This window comes from Rhinatrema bivittatum, chromosome 18, assembly GCF_901001135.1.
Source record: "Rhinatrema bivittatum chromosome 18, aRhiBiv1.1, whole genome shotgun sequence".
Lineage (NCBI taxonomy): Eukaryota > Metazoa > Chordata > Amphibia > Gymnophiona > Rhinatrematidae > Rhinatrema > Rhinatrema bivittatum.
In genome coordinates, this window is record NC_042632.1 from 6,830,974 (window position 1) to 6,854,401 (window position 23,428).

The window sequence follows — 23,428 nt, forward strand, 5'->3', positions numbered from 1 at the left end:
GGATTGGCCACTGCTGGAAACAGGATGCTGGGCTTGATGGAACCTTGGTCTGACCCAGTATGGCATGTTCTTATGGTCATTGTAATAGGAGTTGGTGGTTGATTGTGTCAAAGACAGTGGAGAGATCTAGTAGGAGTTAGGAAGGAATCACTATTTTGGTTGGTATGTGGGTACTCTTAAAACTAAAAGTACAGATTATGTTCCATGACCTTTTTGATCCTAGAATGAAAGATGTTGCCGATTTCTAGTAACAACAAATCGGTAAATGCAGTAAGGTTTAATGAGTCCCAAACAAAATGAAGTTAGTTGTAGAATATACTTTTTATTGGCGGCAACTCCATTGCTTAAAAGGGCACAGTTCCTTAAAAGGGCATATGTCCCTCCCGATGCAGCCACGTTTGGCGAAACACGGGTCCGTGTCGGGGGACCCTGTCTAAAACTGTGCCCTTTTAAGCAATGGAGTTGCCGCCAATAAAAAGTATATTCTACAACTAACTTCATTTTGTTTGGGACTCATTAAACCTTACTGCATTTACCGATTTGTTGTTACTGAATGCTTGAAGTGCAGTTTCTTGCTCCTGCATTTGTTTTGTGGATTTCGCCGCTTTCTAGTAAGTCATAGAGTTGGAAGCAGACAACATTTTCCATTAGTTTAGAAAGAAAGGTCAGGCTAGAGTTTGGATAGTGGTGGTCAATTGCTTTTGAATTGGAGCCTAATTTCTTCAAGATGGGTTTGATTTTGGCCTTTTTTGTTGGGGAGGCAAGGAGCTTAGGATAGCTTCACATGTGCTATGATGGTTAGCTGGGGACTAAATTGTGTCTTCAGTCGTAGATGTATTTAGGAGATGTCTGATCTAATGGGCTGTTGCTTTGGCTAATTCTCTGAAGAATATTTTCATTCTCTTTGGGGGAGACTGTTCTGAATTTGGACAGAAGGATGCAGTGAGAAGCAAGTTGTACTGTTTTGACTGGGGTAGTGGGAGGTGTAACATTGTTTGAAAGAGTGGCATATGAAGAAGGTAGTCATTTAAGCTTGGCTGAGTATGGGAGAAAGGGAAGTACTTAAGGAGATGGATATATTTTATTACATCCATTAAGAATCCTGCAGAGTCTTCAGCTTAAGTATGGTCTGTCATTGTGATAGGTGTTAGCTGAGTTTGATTTGAGATTGGAAAGTTGGCCTGCACTAGGTAGTGATCTGACCAAGAAACAGATTCGATTGGACCTGTACTCACACTGAAGGAGTGGATTATCAGATCCAGAGCATGACCAGCCTTATGGGTGGGAACTGAGTGAGGCCAAGATCTTCCATGTTTCATTGAAAGCTAATGATGTTGTCTTTGGGATAAGCATCAGCATGGTAGTTCATATCTCCTAAGTCTGTAGTGATTGCAAAGTCACATTTAAGTTTGGAGACTTAAAGGAGTAGGGTTGACACCAGCTCTAATATACTGGTTGGCAGTAAATTAGGGCTACTGTCTGTCAAAAAAGCAAATAGAATGTTGGATATTAATAAGGAAAAGAATGGAAACTAAAACAGAAGATGATATGCCTCTATCGATCCATAGTGCAACTGCACCTGGAGTATTGTGTACAGTTGGGGCATCCCACTTTCAGAAAGATATGGCAGAAAGTGCAGAGAAGGGGGAATAAAATGATAAAGGGGATAGAACTGCTCCCCTATGAAGAAAAACTATAAATAGGTAAGGGCACTTCAGCCTGGAAAGGATATGATAGAAGTTTATAAAAATCTTGAGTGGTGTGGAACAAATAAATTAACCCTTTCCAATAGTACTAGGCCTACTTCATGAAGTTAATGGGTAGCACTTTTAAAACATCTGAGAAAGTGTTTTTCACTCAATGCACAGTGAAACTGTAGAATTTGTTGCCATAGGACATGGTTAATGAAGTTATTGTTGCTGGTTTTAAAAATGGTTTAGGGTTCCTGGAGGAAAAATCTACATGGCTAATAATCGTTTATAGACCTGGGAAAGCCACTGTTTATCCTGGTTATGAACAAGAAATATTGGACCTATTTTTTTGGGATCCTATCGGGTTGTGACCTAGATTGACACTGTTGGGCTTAGGATGCTGGGTTTGATGGACCTTTGGTCTGTCCAATTATGGCATTTATATTCTTATGAGATGAGAAATGATGGTAGCTCCACTACTACAGCCCATGGGATAGGATATGATGTACTTGGATTGATGGACTGGGTTTGAGGCTGACAGTGTCACATTCACCTATCCAGGTCTCTGTGAAGCAGAGGATATGAAACATGAATTCTTCAATTATGTTTGGGATGCAGTAAGCATTGATCTTAGCAAAACAAGCATTGTGCAGTCCATATTTGGGGGGGGGGGGGGGGTTTGAATTGTAATTCAGACTGGGCAGGGTTGCAGAGTGGCAAAGGTACCTAGAGAAACTTATTTTTGTTGGGTGAGCCTCCTTCCATAAACTATCTCTATACCTGAGGTGGTTTTGTTGAAGCACATTGTGGAGATATACTGTAAATATTTTATTTATTTATTTATTTAGCATTTTTTTATATACCGAGGTATAGCAGAGTTGCCTTCACTCCGGTTTACATACAGAAACAACATGTTACATTGAACGATGTATGAAGTTTAACAATTTAAAATTAACGATAAATAAAGACATAACAAGGAGAATGTATAACAAGATAACACAGGATAGAACCCTGATGTACATATATCTCATGAAGTATTGAAGGGCATCTGTATCATTGAAACAGGGAGATTGGAAAATAGCAGAAAATATAAAAGTATTTTAAAGTCATTGAGAGCTATCTTTAAAAGATTGGCTGAGTAGCCAGGGTTTTAGGTCTTTTTTGAAGGATTTTAAGTTTTCTTGATTGGTGAGGAAATGAGGTAACGAGTTCCAGAGCTTAGGGCCGATGATGGAAAAGGCTCTGTTTCTGGTGGAGGATAATTTAGCCTGTGGAAGTGAGGGAATCACTAGATTAATTTTGCTGGCAGTTCTTGTAGTTCGTTGAGAGCAATGAATGTGAATGATGTCATCAAAGGCGGAGTAGTCTGCTTTGTATATTACTTTGTGGAGTATGATGAGAACTTTGAATTCTGCTCTTTTTTCAATAGGGAGCCACTGTAATTGGTTGAGAACAGGTGTAATGTGATCAGCTTTTCTTTTGCCTGTTAGTACTCTGGCTGCAGCATTCTGAAGGAGCTGCAAGGGTCTCAAAGAAGATTTTGGAAGGCCGATCAAAAGGGAGTTGCAGTAATCCAAACCTGAAAAAATGAGGGCTTGAAGGACGGTTTTGAAATCATGGGTGTGAAGTAGGGGTTTTAGATGTTTTATTATTTGAAGTTTGTGAAAGCCTTCCTTTATTTTTGTGGAGATGTGTTTTTTGTAGATTAGGTCAGTGTCTAACCAAACACCCAGGTCTTTAACGCTCTCTTTGAGATGGACATGGGTGTTGTTAAAGTGGAAGGGTGGAATTGTTAAATGTCCAGGATTTTTTTTGGCAATTAGGATACATTCGGTTTTGCTTGTATTTAGACATAATTTAAGATGAATTAGCAAGTTTCTGATTGCATCCAGGTGTGAGGCTGCTTTAGACATAGCATCTTCTATCGAGGAAGAAATAGGAATGAGTAATTGTATATCATCTGCATACATGTAATACGTTATGTCAAGTCTAGATAAGAGATGGCATAGAGGGGTCAGGTAGATGTTGAATAAAATTGGTGAAAGTGCTGATCCTTGAGGCACACCTGTATCGAGGGGGATAGGAGACGAAGAACTATTGTTGTGAAAAACTTTGAAGTGTCTGTTACTGAGGAAGGATGTGAACCAACTGAGAGTTTTGCCAGCTAGCCCAATGGATTCTAGACAGGAGATGAGAATTTTATGATCCACTGTGTCGAAGTCTGCAGAGAGGTCTAAGAGAATCAGAAGGTATCCTTTTTTGTTGTCAAAACCTCTTAGGATGGTATTGGAGAGTTTAAGGAGGAGGGTTTCAGTGCTGTGGTTTTTTCTGAAGCCGAATTGGGAGGGGTAAAGAATTTTATTATCGTCTAGATCAGGGGTCAGGAACCTTTTTGGCTGAGAGAGCCATAAACGCCACATATTTTAAAATGTAATTCCATGAGAGCCATACAATATGTTTAAAACTAAATACAAGTAAATGTGTGCATTTTATGTAAGATCACACTTTTAAAGTACAATAAGTCTCTGAAAATATTACACCAGGCCTTAAGACACCAATACATCTCCTATTAGGAAAACGGACCAAGTCAGGCTGCTATAGAGTCCTACACAGAAACTACACGCCAGCAGAAAACCTCACCTGAATCACGTGCTGTTCCTCACCTAACATAGAATAAAGAGACCAAAACGCATAACAAGAAGCATGCAGACAAAAACTGAATTGGAAACTGCAACAAGCCAGAGTCTCTGTATGCAGTGTAACAAAGGAAAAAAGAAACATCACACATCCTTATAAAACAAATCAAGAAATATAAAATCATCAGCAGTAAAACTGTACTAACAAAAAGAACATATTTCGAAACAGCTGATGAGTGGAATATCCAATAATTAAAAACTCATATAAAACATTTCCAGATACCAACAAAATATTTCAAAATAGCAGACACAAAGATCCAGTAATGAAAAATAATAAGGATACAAAAATTTTTTTGCTCTGCATACCTGGGAACGTTTGATATCCAGGTGTCCTGAGATTGTTCTGAATAAGGAGGAGGGGTGGTTTGCTTGGAACTTTCTCCTCTCTCAGTCACATACCAGCGCTCTCTCTCACACTGGCTCTCAATGACACACCTATACACACATGCTCTCAGTCACTCACATATACAAATGTTTTTCCTCTCTAACTTATATAGGCTCTTAATTACACATTTACACACATGCTGTCTATCTTTTCACGCTTACACACACACAGGCTTTCAATCACATAAATACATGCTGTCTTTTTCTCTCACACACAGACTCTCATTCACATGCTTACAAACATGTCCTCTCTTTCTCTCATTTACACACAGGCTCTCAATCACATACTCACATGCTCCCTCACCTAAATCAGCTCTCAATCACACAGACACACATGGTCTCTCTCTCTCATTTAAACACAGGCTCTCAATCACATACTCACATGCTCCATCACCTAAACCAGCTGTCAATCAGACACAGACACACATGATCTCTCTCTTACTTATACACACAGGCTCTTAATCATACATACACATGATCTCTCTCACACACAAAGGATCTCAATCATACACACATACTTTTTCACACAAACAGGTTTTCAATCACAAACTTATACATACAGGTTCCCAATTGTAAACTTACATTCATGCTCTCTCTCTCTCTCTCACAGGCAGGCTCTCAATCACAGACATACTCTCTTTCACATATACAGGCTCTCAATCATTCACATACATGCAATCTCTCACTCACACACACAGGATCTCAAACACACATGCTTGCTCGCTCATTCACTCTCTCGCTCCCCCTTCCCCTCTCCCCCCCCCCCCCCCCCGGGAACTCGCGGCGGCAGCAGCAGCAGCCACCTCCCAACGCTAACCTCCTTCATTTTCAGCCCTCGCGGAGGCGAAGGCGGAGTCCCATCGGCCGCGGTTGAAGATTTTCATTTTCCTCCGAGCCGCGCTGCAGTCACCGGCGTGCTCTCTTCTTCCCGCGGCCCGGAAGAGGAAGTGGAGAGCATCGGGTGCCTGCGCGGGAAGACCCGCGCAGGCACCCGATGACTCCAGCGCTGGCACCCGGCTGACACCCAATGACTCCCGCGCAGGCACCCGGATGACTCCAGTCGGCGTGCTCTCTTCTCCTCCCCCCCGCGGCCCGGAAGAGGAAGTGGTGAGCATCGGGTGCCTGCGCGGAAGAAGAGACCACGCTAGTGTGGTCTCTTCTTCCCGCGCAGGCACCCGATGCTCTCCACTTCCTCTTCCGGGCCGCGGGGGGGGAGGAGAAGAGAGCACGCCGGTGCCGCTGACTCCAGCTGTCCTGCCGCGTTCCGCCCGGGCTGACAGCATTTTAAGCCCGGGCGGCGGAGGACCGGGGAGCAGCTGGGTCAGCGGGGAACCGCGAAGTATGGCGACACTTGTCTGCGAGCCAGATGCAGCCCTCAAAAGAGCCATATCTGGCTCGCGAGCCATGGGTTCCCGACCCCTGGTCTAGATGGTCGTTGAGTTGTTTCAAAGCCGCCTTCTCTATCATTTTTGTGAAGAAGGGTAGGTTGGAGATTGGGCGGTAGTTGTTTAGGTCGTCTGGGTTGAGGTTTTTTTTCTTTAATAAAGGAGTGACGGTGGCGATTTTTAACTTGGGAGGCAGCTCGCCTTCCTCGAGCGATTTGTTAATGATTGCTGAAATTGTTGGAGCTAAAGGATAGGCAATTTCTTTAAGAACTCGGGTGGGAATGGTGTCAAGTTCATGACGTGCAGGGTTGATTTTCTTCAACATTTTTTCTGTTTCTGTGATGGATATAGGTCTGAAGTCGAGCCAAGGAGGGATGTTATTTGATGAAGTTTGTAAATTGAAGAATGAAGAGGTGATGAAGGTGTTTGTTATTTTGGAGATTTTATCCTTAAAGTAGATGGCTAAATCTTGGCTTAGGTTTTTTTTGGTAATAGAAGCGTTGGAGATGTAGATATCAGAGATGAGGTTGTTTACAAAGTTGAATAAGGATTTGGGTTTGTTAGAGGAATTTATAATTTTATTGCCGAAGTAGTTCCGTTTTGTGTTTTGGATAGATTTCTTGTAGGCTGCTAATTGTGAACGGTATTTTTGTAGTGTAGCAGGCAGCTTATTTTTTTGCCATTCTTTCTCTGTTTTCCTGAGAGCTGATTTCATGTTTTTTAGGGTGGTGTTAAACCAGGGGTTTTGAATTTCTTTTTTGTTCTTTAGGTGTTTGATCTTCTCCGGGTTGATGTTGTTAGCGGTTGTTTCAGTGATTGAGGACCAAGATTGGATAGCGTTGTTTATGTTTGATAAGTCAAGATTCGCTAGTTGAAGTCCCAGCTCTTGAAGGAGAAGATTAATTTGATAAGGGGGACGGAATTTGAAGGATTTTTTTGTAGAGTTATTATTAGTTGGGTTGTTGAAGTTTGTTTGGGATTTGCAGAGTGGTCAGACCAAGGGACTGGGTTGTGAGAAATGGAAGTTCATGAAGAAGTTGTTGGTGAAAATCAGGTCAAGAGTGTGACCTGCTTTGTGTGTGGGGTTGTTCACTTGAAGGATGAAGTTTAAACTTGATAGCATGTCGAGAAGAGTTTCGCAGCTAGGAGAACGGGGGTTGGCGTCTGTATGGAGGTTGAAGTCTCCAAGAATGATAACAGGTTTTTTTATGTTGATGTTAGAGATGAGAAATTCAATGAGCGGAGAAACGTTGTTGTCTAGTAGTTTAGGAGGGCAATAAACGAGGCAGATTTGTAGATGTTGGGAGTCGAAGAGAGTAACTTCAAATTGTTTAGGGAGGATATGTGGGATTATTTTCATTGAAAAGTGTTTTCTTATGATAAGTAGCAGGCCTCCTCCTCTTTTGTAGTTACGGGGAATTGAAAAGGTATCGTAGTCATTGTGGTTAAGGTGGTTCAGAATTACTTGATCGGTGTTTTTTAGCCAGGATTCAGTTATGGCGAAGAAGTCAGGATTGTTTTCTTGTAGTATGTCAGAAATTAACATGTGTTTCTTAGACAAGGACTGAGCATTGATGAGAAGAAAGGTGAGACATAGAAAGTTTTTGTTGTTTTTCAGTAGGGGGATGTTTATAAGGTGGCTGTGTCTGTTTTGGAAATGAAGTTTGGAGAAAGTCGCCATCTCTGATTGGGTGAGGGAGAGGAAGAAGGAATCGGGAGAGGGGTACAGGAAGATGAAAGAGACTGAAAGGACTGGGTGGTGGACACTGGAGGTTGAATGCAGTCCGAGTGGTGGATGCTGGAGGTTGAATGCAGTCCGCGTGGTGGAAGCTGGAGGTTGAATGCAGTCCGCGTGGTGGAAGCTGGAGGTTGAATGCAGTCCGAGTGGTGGAAGCTGGAGGTTGAATGCAGTCAGAGTGGTGGAAGCTTTTTCCTTCCCTCTGGGGGTTGAATCAATGTAGGAGCAGCAAAGAATGTTCCTCTTTATGTGGGAAATGTAATTATAATCTTGCAAGAGACTGTAACACAATTAACAGTGATGTTTTCCGAATAGGAAAGTATAGCACATTCAGATATACATTTGTAGTATTTGTTTCTTGGTAGGTAACTGTAGTTTTGTTCAGTGGCTTTTTAATTAGTGAGAAGAGACACCCAGAAAATTTGTAGGTTTCTTGCTTTTGGGAAATTTTTTTAGGGTGTCCTTAAAGAGGTTGCAGCCAAAGTTGCGCATGAAGTGACAGACACAGGGGCCAGGCCTTTGGCGGTGGCTCTTTGTCAACCAGCCAGTGAAGGGCCCAGCTGCTGATGGTGAGAATAGTTCTGTGACCAGCAGCAGCTCCTTAGATGCTCAAGGGCGGGAGGGGGGAGAAAGCCCCTTGAGAGTGCTGGTGGGGTCTCCCTCCTCTCCTGTGATGCTTCTTTCCTCCAGCCCTAGCTGCATGTAGCAGTCAGGTTTAAAGGGTGCAGTTGCTTATGGTGACATGCTGATGGATAAAAATTCCATATATAATGGGTAAGAATAAAGCAATGGGTTTATACTATCATCCACCTGGCCAAGATGAAGAAACACTGTGAAATGCTAGTTTAAATTAGAAAGGCAAATAAATTTGACAACACAATAATTCAAGATTTTAATTATCCCAGTATTATCCCAGGTCAATATCTTTTTGGGACATGCTAGAGAGGTTACATTTTAAATGTCATAAATGACTGCTTTATTTAGCAGCTGATCCTAGAACAGATGAGAAGGGAAGCTATTTTAGATCTAGTCATCAGTGAAATACATGGCCTAATGCAAAGAGTTACTATTTTGAGGCCACTAAACAATAGTGATCATAATGCAATGAGGACATTAAAGAGAGGACATTAAAGCAGTGAAAGAACATAAATTGCCATGCTGGGTCAGACCAAGGGTCCATCAAGCCCAGCATCCTGTTTCCAACAGAGGCCAAACCAGGCCACAAGAACCTGGCAATTAGCCAAACACCAAGAAGAGCCCATGCTACTGATGTAATTAATAGCAGTGGCTATTCCCTAAATAAACTTGATTAATAGCAGTTAATGGACTTCTCCTCCAAGAACGTATCCAAACCTTTTTTGAACCCAGCTACACTAACTGCACTAACCACATCCTCTAGCAACAAATAGTTTAATTGTGCGTTGAGTGAAAAATAATTTTCTCCAATTAGTATTAAATGTGCTACTTGCTAGCTTCATGGAATGCCCCCTATATAACTTTAAAAAGGGAAACTGATAGAATTAGAAAAAAATTAAAAGGAGCACTTGCTAAGGTTAAAAGTTTACATAATGAGTAGATATTGTTTAAAATACCATTTTGGAAACCCAGATAAAATGATTTCATTCATTAAAAATGGTCAAAGGAAGAACCAAACGACTGCCATCATGGTTTTTTGGTGAGGTAAATTAAAAGGGGTACCTTTCAGAAAATGGAAATTAGACACAAAAGATGAAAATAGCATAAGCACTGGCAAGTTAGATGTAAACAGTAATATGACTAGCCAGGAAAGAATTTGTTAAAAAGCTTGCCAGTGAGACAAAAACTAATACAACTTTTTTAAGTTCATTCGAAACAAAAAGCCAGTTTGTCCACTATTTGACTGAGGTAAAAAAATTTTTAAAAAAGGATGCTCAAGGAGAAATAGAAAATCTGAATGAATTCTTTGCCTGTATCATTTTTTGATAATGACTCAGAGCAACTAAAACAAATATCTGTGATGGTGCCAGATATAATAGATCAAGTTGAAAAACTAAAGAGTAACAAATCACTAGGACTGTATAGTATCCATCAGAGAGTTCTAAGAGAACCGCAAATAAAGTTGCAAGTCTATTGCTAGTAATTTTTTACCTATCATTTAAAACAACCACAATATCTGAAGACTGGAGGATGGCTTATGTGATGCTGACTTTTAAAAATGGCTCCGGGTGATCTGGAAAACTATAGACCAATGAGCCTGACATTGACTGAACAAAATGGTAGAAGCTATTCTTAAAAACAAAATCGCTGACCATATAGTTAGACAAGACTTAATGGGGAAATCGCGTCTTATCAATCTTTTAGATTTTATTGAAGATGTAAATAAACATGTAGAAAAAAGCGAGCCAGTTTATATACTATGGAGGTAATTTTCAAAAAGGATTTATGCACGTAAATGGATTTTTGAGCATTGCTACTTTTATGCACATAATTTCACTCCAGTATTTGGATTCTCAGAAGGCATTTGACAGAGTCCCCCCAGAGACTGCTTAGGAAATTAAAAAGTCATGGGATAGAAGGCTATGTCCTATTGTAGATTGGTAAACTAGTTAAAAGGATACAGAGGATAGGACTAAATGGTTATTTTTAAAATGGAGTAAGTCAAAATACAAAGGTGAAAAACTCACCTTCCTCACAGCTTTTCTCATCTTCCTGTAACCATCGAAATTCAGAACTTTGTCTATTACAAATTGGGGTCACCATTGCACGAGTTAACCTATATACTATAAGGTAATCATATATAAAATGAATTCCATCTGTCCACAAATCTTATGTCTAATCATAATAATGTAAAATGTCTGTGCTTTGTTTTATTATGTGGGAGCATCATTAGTCAAGACATCTCACTCTTTGACTCCACACTGATAGTATTCTGTCCCTGCTGATGCAGCACTTTGCAAAACATGTATGTGTTAGGGATACAGCTGTTTGTACATTCTTCAAACCTGCCATATTAAAATTAAAAATTTCCTTTGGAATGGGAATAATTGAATAATGTTTATGCTTCTTTTTTTGAACTGAGTCTGCAATTGACATTACTTATGTTTCCTCACCTCCTTCCTTTGACATTAGTGGAGTACCACAAGGATTTATGGAGTACTGGGACCTGTGTTTAACATATTCATAAATTATCTGGAAAAGGGAACAAGTGAGGTGATCAGATTTGCAGATGAGACAAAATTATTCAAAATTCCTCAAATACAATTGTATGGTACTGTAGAAGGACCTCATTAGACCTATGGTTCAGGGCAGATGAAATTTGATGTGGAAAAGTGTAAACTGATGCACATAGGAAAAAATAATCCCAACTACAGGTACACAAGGCTGTGTTCTGTATTAGCAGTCACTACCCAGGAAAAGGACCTTGGAATCCTTATGGACAATTCATTGAAATCCTCAGCTTGGTGTGCTTTGGCAATCAAAAAAGCAAATAGAATGTTAGAAATGCAAAAAGCAAAGGAGAATAAAACAGAAAATACATTGCAGGGGTAGACAATGCTAGTCATCGAGAGCCACAAACAGGTCAGGTTTTCAGGATATCCACAATGAATGAATATGAATGAGATAAATTTGCATGCACTGGAGCCGTGTATGGAACAGTATAAAGCTCTTTGTCAGAGATGGCTTACATCTGTCTGTGGCAGGAAAAAGGATCCTAAAGATAAATTCAAATCATATGTCATAAGGCATTTAAACTAGATGCCGGGGATGGCAGAAGGAAATTAGAATGTCATCCCACAAATACTATGGAAAAGGATGAAGTGGATAACAAAAGTCTCACAAAAGGAGTCCAAGAAAAGCAGTAACCTCAATGAGAAAAGCTGGAAAGCTATGACCACAAATGCTCGTAGTTTGGGCAATAAAATCCCAGATCTGCAAGCTCTAATGATGGAGGCAGTCTTGGACATTGTTGCTGTCACGGAGATGTGGTTCACAGAATCTCATGACTGGGATACGGCCATACTGGGCTATAACTTGTTAAGGAAGGACAGAAAACGGGGAGGAGTGGCTCTTTATGTCAAAAATAATATCCAAGCATATGAGCTGCAAGGAAGATGGGACAAAAAAGCACTATGGGCCGACCTAAAAAAAAAAGATGATGGGGCATCCATTTTTATTGGAGTGGTTTACAGGCCTCCAAATCAAATGGAAGAACTTGACAGAGATCTGGTTGAAGATATCCAAAAGATGGAAAAGAAGGGAGAAGTAGTAATTGTTGGAGATTTTAATCTGCCGGATGTAGACTGGAGAATCCCTTCTGCAGAATCTAACAGTAGTAGAGAGATAGTGGATGCCCTGCAAGGGGCTCTGTTCAAACAAATGGTAATGGAACCCACGAGGGAGGGAGCTATACTCAATTTAGTGCTCACTAAGTGAGATAATGTCTCTAATGTCCGGGTGGGTGCCCACCTCAGCACCAGTGATCAACAAACGGTATGGTTTCATATCACAAATAGGATACGGAGAAGTCGCATGAAGACCCGAGTTTTGCAGTTCAAAAAACACGGACTTTGTTGAAATGAGGAAGTACCTGGAGGAAGAACTAGAAGGCTGGGAGAACATGAGAGATGTGTAACAACAGTGGGCCAAACTAAAAGATGCAATTGCCAAGGCAACTAATCTATATGTTAGAAAAATAAAGAAAAGCAAGAGAAAAATGAAACATATCTGGTTCTCAAAGGAGGTGGCTGATAAAATGATCCCCAGTACTATACGCCCTAGCTCAGGGGTCGGGAACCTTTTTGGCTCAAAGAGCCATGAACACCACATATTTTAAAATGTAATGCCGTGAGAGCCATACTAACTACAACCCCCCACCCTCCTGCCTCCCCCAAGACCTACCAAATTAATTTACTACAACCCCCTACTCTCTTAATGCCCCCAAGACCTGCCAAAAGTCCCTGGTGGTCCAGCGGGGGTCTGGGAGCGATCTCCTGGACTTGGGCTGTTGGCTGCCAGTAGTCAAAATGGCGCCGACGGCCCTTTGCCCTCACTATGTCACAGGGGCTACCGCCGCCATTGGTCGACCCCAGTGACATAGTGAGGGCAAAGAGCCGTCGGCACCATTTTGACTACTGGCAGCCGACAGCCCAAGTCCAGGAGATCGCTCCCGGACCGCTCCTGGACCCCCGCTGGACCACCAGGGACTTTTGGTAGGTCAGGAGGGTGGGGGTTGTAGTAAATTAATTTTGGAGGTCTTGGGGGGCGTCAGGAGGGTGGGAGATTTTGTTAGATTTTTACTTTTTTATTAAAGATTTGTCTGCGAGCCAGATGCAGCCATCAAAAGAGCCATATCTGGCTCCCGAGCCATAGGTTCCTGACCCCTGCCCTAGCTAATTCTAGTTTGGTTTTTTTTATTATACTATAATTTGAATGTTTTCAGCTATTGTATTCTTTCTTAAATATGTTGGATTATAAAGCCTGTTGCTCACTTAATGTTCATTGTAAACCGAGGTGATGTTTGCCAACGAGCCGCGGTATATAAAAATAAATAAATAAAAGCTAAAAGAACAGCGTTTAAGAAATATAAAGGATCCCAAGGGGGAGGATCACAAGGAAGAATATCTGGTGGAACTGAGGGAGATGAAGAAAGTAATCAAGAAAGCAAAAGGTCAAGCGGAAGAAAGGATTGCCAAAGAGGTAAAGTGAGGTGACAAAACATTTTTCAGATACATCAGAGAAAGGAGAAAAATCCAAAGTGGTATAGTGAAATTGAAAGGTGAAAAAGATCAATGTGTGGAGAGAGACTAAGAAATGGCAGAAATATTAAACAAATACTTCGGTTCGGGGTTCACTAAAGAAGACCCTGGAGAAGGACCGTCACTAGTTAACAAGAAACTGGAGGGGAGTGGAATAGATGAAACTCGGGTTACAGAAGAGAATGTATGGGAAGAGCTAGGAAAACTGAAAGTGGATAAAGCCATGGGGCCTGATGAGGTTCATCCCAGGATACTGAGGCAGCTCAGATGTGCTGGCGGGTCCGCTGCGTGACCTGTTCAGTAGATCCCTAGAAACGGGAGTGGTGCCGAGTGATTGGAGAAGAGCAGAGGTGGTCCCGCTTCACAAGAGTGGGAGCAAAGAAGAGGCTGGAAACTACAGGCCGGTTAGCCTTACCTCGGTGGTGGGAAAAGTAATGGAGTCACTGCTGAAAGAAAGAATAGTGAATTGAAATGGAAATTATGTATGACAAATGACTATCCTAGCCCTTTAGTTAAAATGTTTTAGATGTTGTGTTGACCTATAATATGAATGTCGTTTTTGTAAACCGTTGGGATCTTATGGAATGACTGTATATAAAATGCATAAATAAAATAAATAAAGCTATCTACAGTCAGAAGAATTGCTGGACCAGAGGCAGCATGGATTCAACAGGGGAAGGTCCTGTCAGACAAATCTGATTGACCTTTTTGATTGGTGACTAGGGAATTGGATCGAGGAAGAGCGCTCGATGTCATCTACTTGGATTTCAGCAAAGCTTTTGATATGGTCCTGCACAGGAGGCTTGTGAATAAAATGAGAAGCTTAAGAGTGAGTGCCAAGGTAGTGGCCTGGAACAGATGACAATCTGTGATGGTAAATGGAACTTGCTCTGAAGAGAGAGCGGTGTTAAGCGGAGTACCGCAAGGATCGGTGTTGGGACCGGTCCTGTTTAATATCTTTGTGAGCGACATTGCAGATGGGATAGAAGGTAAGGTTTGTCTTTTTGCGGATGATACTAAGATCTGCAGCAGAGTGGACACACAGAAAGGAGTGGAGAGAATGAGACTAGATTTAAGGAAGCTGGAAGAGTGGTCGAAGATATGGCAGCTGAGATTCAATGCCAAGAAGTGCAGAGTCATTCATATGGGGTGTGGAAATCCGAAAGAACTGTATTTGGGGGTGAAGGGCTGATGTGCACGGAGCAGGAGAGAGACCTTGGGGTGATACTGTCTAACGATCTAACGTCAGCGAAACAATGTGACAAGGCAATAGCTAAAGCCAGAAGAATGCTGGGCTGCATAGAGAGAGGAATATGTAGTTAGAGAACACAGAGGCATTCAAACACTGCACGGAGCGGCAGTAGCCACAGAGGCATTCAAACACTGCACGGAGAGGCAGTAGCCACAGAGGCATTCAAACACTGCACGGAGAGGCAGTAGCCACAGAGGCATTCAAACACTGCACGGAGCGGCAGTAGCCACAGAGGCATTCACGGAGCGGGATGCCAGTGGTCAGTAGTTGGTGTTCCACCTTCATGGAGCGGAAGGATGGAGGGCTGCTATCTCAAAAAAAAAATAAAATAAAATAAAAACAGGGGTGGGTAAGAGTATGGGGTAAGGGTGTGGCCTGCTTGTTACAGCGGTTGCTACCCCTAATTGATTAGGGCTGGAGGGTACTGGAAGCCAATAGTAACAGGTGGGAGAGAAAAAAGGGGAAAAAATGGATAAAGTGCGTAGCTTGCTGGGCAGACTAGATTGGCCGTTTGGTCTTCTTCTGCCGTCATTTCTATGTTTCTATGTTTCTATGAGAAAGGAAGTGATGATCCCTTTGTACAGGACCTTGGTGAAGCCTCACCTGGAGTACTGTCTTCAGTTCTGGAGACCGTATCTCCAACCGTTATGATGGTAAATAACTTAATGACGGTATAGAAAATCTTTTAAATAATAAATAAATAAGGGACAGAGACAGGATGGAGGCGGTCCAGAGAAGGGCGACCAAAAAGGTGGATGGTCTTCATAAAATGACTTATGAGGAGAGATTGAAGAGCCTAAATATGTAAACCCTGGAGGAGAGGAGGAGCAGGGGTGATATGATACAGACTTTCAGATACTTGAACGGTTTTAATGATCCATGGTCAACAACAAACCTTTTCCGTTGGAAAAAAATCAGTAGAACTAGGGATCATGATTTGAAACTCCAGGGAGGAAGACTCAGAACCAATGTCTGGAAGTATTTTTCCACGGAGAGGGAGGTGGATGCCTGGAATAATCTTCCGGAGGAAGTGGTGAAGACTAAAACCGTGAAGGATTTCAAAGGAGCATGGGATAAACACTATGGATCCATAAAGGCTAGAGGATGGGAATGAAGAGTAGAGCCATGGGAGTGGCTTGCTGGAATGGTGGCTACTACCTGGTGATTATTACTCTTACTCAATAAGCCTTCACATGGTTAATGCAACTCCAACATTAAAAAGGCCCAGAGCTCCCTTACACACGCCTCTGCCCCCCTGGGGAGAGAGCACAGGGAGTTGATGCTCTGGGCAGAAAGGGCTTCCAGGGCACTATGCTGGTGGCCCATATTGCCGCCTAGCAGATGTTATGGTTATACTGGGTCATGTATAGCTATACATGACCCAGTATAACCATAACCTCTGGAAATGTGTCCAGGACTTCGCAGAGGGCTTGCCTCAACAGTAGCAAGAAGCTCTCTCAGCCATTGTCCTGCTGGGTCTGGAAGCTGGAAAGCATGAGGTGCGTACCGCCTATGATGTCTTTGAGACAGCGGCCTGCATGGCTGCGGTGGGCATCGGGGCCCAGAGAATGGCCTGGCTCAAGGCATCCGACCTCCGCCCAGAGCTGCAGTTGCTGTGGCCGACCTTCCCTGCACAGGTGAAAACCTTTTTGGAGATGAGGTCCGGGATGTTGAAGGACCATCATGTTACCCTTCAACAGCTTTCCGCCAGCGCCTTGGACACTCTGTCCTCGGCCAGGAAACCCTCTAGTCCAGGGTCCCGGAAGCCTTTCTACAAGCAGAGGTAATATCAGTCTGCCTCCCGGACTCATCTGGCACCCACACTCCCCAGGGGCCGCCCTCGCCAGCAGCGAGCGCCCATGCCTCAACTGGCGAACCAGCAAGCCCCAGCTACAAGCTTTTAACTGGCGGTGAAAGAGCGAAAGTCAGCAGGGCATACCCCGACACTGGATCCCCCAGTAGGCGGCAGGTCCTAGGCTTTGCCCATCGCTGGGAGGATGTTACATCGGACTGGTGGGTCCTCGCCATTATTCGTCAGGGGTACCGTCTCAATTTCAGTCGACGCCCGGAGACCTCTCCATCATGCCCATCGTGGGGTTCGTCCACCCAGCAAGTCATACTTCAAACAGAACTCTCCGTCCTTCTTGCTGCGGGCACCATAGAGCCGGTCGCTCGCCCCCTCACCCGAGGATTCTATTTAAGGTACTTCCTCATTCCAAAAAGGACTGGTGACTGGTGCCCCATCCTCGACCTCAGGGCGTTGGACACAAGAGAAAATTTCAAGATAGTCTCTCTGGGTATGCTGATTCCCCTCCTCAAAAGAGGGGACTGGCTTTGCTCCCTCGACCTCAAGGAAGCTTATTCTCACATAGCCATTTTCTCTGGCCACAGCAAATATCTCTGCTTTGTGATAGGGAATGCCCACTACCAATACAAGGTGCTGCCCTTCGGGTTGGCCTCAGTTCCCCGTGTTTTCACAAAATGTCTGGCGTTGGTGGTGGCGGCGGCCTACCTCAGGCGTCGAGCAGTACATGTTTTCCCGTACCTAGACGACTGGTTGGTCAAGAGCTAGTCTCGTGCAGGAGCCTGGAGCACCATAGCCCTCACAGTGCGGACTCTACAAGCCTTGGGGTTTGGCATCAACTACCCCAAATCCCACCTTTGCCCATCTCCTCAGCTGGACTTCATAGGGGCCAAGCTGGACACGGCGCAGGCAAAAGCATTCCTGCCCTGAGATCGGGCTCGCACCCTTACTTCGCTATCAGCCTTGATTCACAGCAGCCGGCAGGTGTCCGCCCGCCTTCTGCTCCATCTGCTGGGCCACATGACTGCTTCCGTCCATGTCACCCCTCTTGCCTGCCTGTTCATGCGGAGAGCACAGCAGATCCTGAGATCACACTGGCAACAGGCCTCCCAGGACCTTGAGACTCCCATCACAGTCACAGAACCTCTGCGGCTATCTCTGTCTTGGTGGGAAGACCTCTCCAACTTGGTGAGGGGAGTTCCCTTCCAAACTGCTCCATCTCAGGTGATCCTCACCACCAACACCTGTCCTCAGGGCTGGGGAGCCCATGAAGACTGCTTCCACACTCAGGGTCTCTGGACCGACCTAGAAGCCCACTCTCAGATAAACTTCCTAGAGCTTCGGGCAATCCGTTACACCTTGTGGACGTTCAGAGACCAGTTATCGCACAAGGAAGTCCTGATCTGGACAGACAAGCAGGTGCCAATGTGGTACAACAACAAGCAGGATGGGACAGGCTCATTCCTCCTCTGTCAAGAGGCGGTGCAGGTGTGGACCTGGGCCCTGTCACAAAGGATGTCGCCATACTTGCTGGGTCATCTGAACATGCTGGCGGACCGCTTGAGTCGCACTTTCCAGCCACACGAGTGGTCCCTCAAAGTGGAGGTAGCAGCCAAGCTGTTTTGCTGCCGGGGTATGCCAGATGTGGACTTTTTCGCCTCCCCACAAGGGAGCAGGTTTTGCTCCCTTTGGTCAGGGGCCAGACATCTGGCCTGCAATGCCTTATCCCTCCACTGGGGGAGGGATCTGCTTTACGCGTACCCACCTCTACCGCTCCTCTTGAGGACGCTGCTGAAATTTCAAGACAGAGGGCCCATGATTCTTGTGGCGCCCTTCTGGCCCCCAACAGGTCTGGTTCCCACTTCTGCGGGACCTGTCGGTGCGGACTCCCATCCAGCTGGGGACGGCGCCCGACCTCATCTCGCAGAATCGGGCGCTCTGCACCATCCCAACCTTTCAGCGTTAGCTCTAACGGCTTGGATGTTGAGTGCATAGTCCTTCAGCCCTTGGCGCTTTCGGACTGTCTCTCCCAGGTACTGGTGGCATCTCGGAAGCCTTCCACCAGGAAGTCCTACAGCTTAAAGTGAAAACTTTTTTCTATCTGGTGTGAGGGGCGTGGTTTAGTTCCTTTCTCCTGCCCCTTTCCCCAGTTGTTGGACTACCTGTGGCACCTCTCCAAGTCTGGCCTTCAATCCAGTTCGGTTAGGGTTCACTTTAGTGTCATCAGTTCATACCATCGGGGTGTCGCTGTCTCGCCCGTTTCGGTGCAACCGTTAGTGGGCCACTTCATATGGGGCATTCTGTCCGGCCTCCTGTTGCATCCTGGGACCTCAACATTATCCTGGCACAGCTCATGTGCTCTCCCTTTCAGCTGCTACAATCCTGCGATCTGAAGTTCCTCACCTGGAAAGTGATATTCCTGGTGGCGATTACTTCAGCTCGTAGAATCAGTGATCTTGAGGCCCTGGTTACGTACCCGCCATACCCGAGGTTCTTCCATGATCACGTGGTCTTGCGTATGCATCCTAAGTTTCTGCCCAAGGTAGTGACCAATTTCCACCTCAATAGTGTTACCCACCTTCTTTCTGAGGTCTCATTCCCATCCTGGGGAAAGAGCTTTCCAAACCCTGGACTGCAAGAGGACCTTGGCTTTCTATTTAGATTGCACAGCCAGCCCCAGGCAGTCCACACAGCTTTTTGTGTCCTTTGACACCAACAGGCTAGGAATGGCAGTGGGTAAACAGACCTTGTCTAACTGGCTGGCAGACTGCATTGCCTTTTGCTATGCTTAAGCAGGCTTTCAGCTAGCCGGCAGAGTAAAAGCTCATTCTGTGCAGAAAATGACAATGTCTGTGGCTCATTTGCGTGCAGTCCCCATTGTAAAGATTTGTTGAGCCGCGAATTGGAGTTCTCTTCACATGTTTGTGGCTCATTACTGCCTGGACAAGGATGAGCGTCGGGACAGCGCCTTCGGTCAATCCGTCCTGTGCAACCTGTTCCAGACCTGACCCCAACTCTCCCTATTTGTCCCTCTTGTGGGAACCAGACAATGCTCTTTTGATCAACAGCACTACAGTTGTTCCCGTTGGCACCTTGTTCAGTTGCTGTTGGTCTCCCCTGTTGACTAGAACAGTCTGGAGCTTGGTACTCACCCACATGTGAGGACTACCATCCTGTTTGTCCTTGGAGAAAGCGCGGTTGCTTACCTGTAACAGGTGTTCTCCTAGGACAGCAGGATGTTAGTCCTCAGGAATCCCGCCCGTCTCCCCATGAAGTTGGGTTCTCCTTCCACTTTGTTGTTTCATTTTTTTGCTTGTATTTTAGCTATGTTACGAAACTGAAGGGGGACCTCGCATGGATAGTGGCATGCTGGCATTCTCAGTGTGCTGGTCAAAGCTTCTAGAAACTTTGACAAAAGTTTTCTGTGCCAAGCTCTATCAGATGATGTCACCTACATGTGAGGACTAACATCCTGCTGTCCTAGGAGAAATCTCAATTTGTCAACTATGCTAATTAATGTGGCTTCAATATTATAGTTTAAATTGAAGCCAGATCTACCATCATATTCTTTTTCTATGTGGTGATGGGGGGACATATTTGTAAACCTCACATTATGTGCCTTAGGTACAGAGATGAGCCTTGGGTTGTGCTCTTTGGGTATTGGGGCTTGGGGGACAGAAAAGGAAAGATGGGCCTTGGAGAACACTCTTTGGGGGAGGGACAGAAAACTAACCTCAAATCCCTCTGTGGATGATATTGAGGGAGGAAGTAAACAAAATGAGCGTTGAATTTCTCTATGGTAGATAAAAGAAAAAAATCTATGATCTGTGAATGGAAGTTGGGGAGACAGTATGGTCCTTGCCTTGTCCTTTCTGCTACACCTCAAACTAGTCACCATGCCTGTGGCATACCATGATTCGATGGACTTCTATCTATTATCATATCGAATTACACTGTATGTGACCAACAGGGTGGAGAGATTGAGTCAGTTCTTGGATCACTCTGCGGGAGACTGATTGGAGATCAAGATATCTATGTTCTCAATTTCCATTCTACATTATAAGCTTAGAAAAGATATCCAAATTCTTTTGGGGTTTTGAAGAGGTTTATTCATTTTTCCTGTATCTTCAGTCCAAGTTATTTTATTAGATTTAGTATGATTTTGTAATTGCCACTTTTTCTTTTTCTTATGTTGCTGTATACTAGTAACTTCTATATAATAGTTAATAGCAATTCCAAGATAAAAATTATGTAAAGTTTTTTTTTTTTGCCAATTGTTTTCCTATGATTTATATTAAAAAAAAAAAAAAAACCTTTCCTAACCACAGGAAAGCAATCACAACAAATTTCTGCTGAGAAAGCTTTCTGGAATGATTTATACTGAACTGCAGACATAACAGATCATCTTGATTATCTTTAAGTATTCAATTATTATAGTTGTGAAGGCATTTGGATCCTATGTATATAAATTGCTCTTTTAAAATTCATATAACATCTGTGTACAGGAAGCCTTGAAGGATTTTTATGAGAGGTGTAACCCATATATGTGTTTCATTGAATGAAATTTAACAGTTTTTTCTGTTTTTTTCTTAGTTCTTTTGTCCATCTGTTCTCTGTTGTGTGATCCAAATCCAGATGATCCTCTAGTGCCTGAGATTGCACGGATCTACAAAACAGATAGAGAAAAGTAAGTATGTAGTTCCTCAACAGACAAATGATTCTTCAAAATGCTAAAGTGATGGCATTATAATTAAGTAGCTGAAAGTCAAAACTTCAGAAGGATATTAATTGTTTTTGGAAACTGAGTAAAGATTTTTCTGCTATGATCCAGTGAAAAGTATGCAAAATCAAATAGATCTATGAGCAAGAACTAACTTGAGCCAATCCACTTACAAAAGTAGCTGTTGGTATGTGGCAGTGCAGACTCTGGGTTATTGTTGGAACGTTAATTACTGAAAAAAAAAAGGAACCTTCACTGCCTGAATGCATTCAACCTGTGATGTATTTCTTCAGCTTCCTTGAATATGCCATATGTGTTTGCCATGCCAGTGCCTAAATATGTATGGCCTGCTAGAAGTCTAAGATCGTGTGTTCTGAATTCTGTGATGAAATAGCATTGTTTTTATAAACTGAAGTATATTAATCTGTTATGAGGGCAATTTTCAAAGCCATTTACATTAGAAAGTAGTGATTTATGGGCATAAATTGGCTGTCTGAAAATTACCCTCCCTTAATGCAACTAAAAGTTATTGCAGTGTTTCATAGCATGCAGACTTTTAGCTGCCTATGAGGAGGAGTTCCCAGGATTGTGTTTAGGTCAGGGCTGGACAATAACATACATAGATTATATTTTCAAATCTTTGTGTTTTCCATGCAAAACGTACCAGCATGAAAAGCATGTACAAATGTCGCGTGTTTTGTGTCCATGGCAAGTTTCAAAGTGGAAGTACACGTGTGCTTTCTGTTTGAAAATTGGTTCAAAGTCCACAGATATAAAGTAATCATGGACTTTATCCCAGTGCAGGCAGTTTAAAAATTGTTTTGTGTGTTCTAATGCCTGATTTTAGAACCAAGAGGATTTTATATAAATTAAATAAATTTTTTTGTTTTATTGATTCATGGAACGTTTACGCTATTTACACTGGTTTGGTCATGTACTGCAATGCAATTTTACATAAAATCTTTATTTTACAGATACAACAGAATAGCTCGGGAATGGACTCAGAAGTATGCGATGTAATAAAAGAAAATATTGGATAACCTCTACCAAAAGCTAGGGGAACTCTGAAAGAGAAAATCCTTTTGATTTCCATTTGACTGCTTTCTATGAGCCCACGCCTCATCTTCCCCTGTGCACATGTTTACCTGATACAGCAGTGCTGCGTGTTGTACATACTTGGAACAACAGAATATATACTGTATCCCCCAGTTACCACCATTTGACTCTTTTCAAAGATGTGTATGTGAAAAGCCAGTTCTTCAACCATAACTTTGTTGTGAGACTAAAAGCATTGCTTATCAACTAAAAATTAGGGTAATAAAATGTGCTGCTGGGGTCAGCTCCGCTCATCTGAACAGGATTTTTTAAGTGGAATACTTTTAAACTCATAACAGTTATGAAAAGGAAGATGAAGAGCTCAGAGCTGTTTCTATATTAATTTTATTTGGAAAGGCCTACACTTAGGTAAAAGTTATGACCAACACAATTAAACTGTATCCACATCCATGTTTTAGGTCTAAGTTTCATTGGTCAGCATTTAAATGGCTTGGAGCTATTAGTGCATCAAGTGATGTTGATTTGTTTCAACTCTTCCCTTTCCTCATACTTTTTGGGTTTGTATCTGGTTTCTCAGTTAATATATAGCTAATAGCTCTTACTTTTCTTATGTTTTTTATGTGCTTAGGTCTGTCTGGATGTAAGGGCAAAAATTCATTTGACAAAAACTTGTGTATATTTAAAAACCCAAGGGCTCCCCTGGAGCTTGTACGTTCAAGAATGATTAATCTGTGTAATAAACTGATTACTACAGTCATTACGTATAAAACTGTGTGAATAAGCTTTTTAATTCTTATATTGGCTATACAGATGAGCAGATTTTAGCAGTGGCCTAAAATTGTTTTAAATCTGTTCTAAATACTGAGTCTTGAATGAAACGTAGAAATTTATGGTTTAAGAAAAGAATAAGAAATGACAAATTTCAATAGGTGACTATTGTAAACTGAAATACCATCACTTTGGAAGT

General features: G+C 43.0%; 1 protein-coding gene across 4 annotated transcripts in view; it reads left to right on the top strand.

Moving 5' to 3' along the window:
- Positions 1-23,218, top strand: part of UBE2D2 (ubiquitin conjugating enzyme E2 D2) — a 590,974-nt gene extending 567,756 nt beyond the window's left edge. For all 4 annotated transcript variants that reach the window (XM_029583544.1, XM_029583545.1, XM_029583549.1 and 1 more), the window contains 2 exons: positions 21,279-21,372; positions 22,380-23,218. In XM_029583544.1, coding sequence (XP_029439404.1) covers positions 21,279-21,372; positions 22,380-22,425 — 140 coding nt within the window. In that variant the 3' untranslated portion in view covers positions 22,426-23,218. The remainder of the gene's footprint in view (positions 1-21,278; positions 21,373-22,379) is intronic.
- Positions 23,219-23,428: the final 210 nt, after the last annotated feature.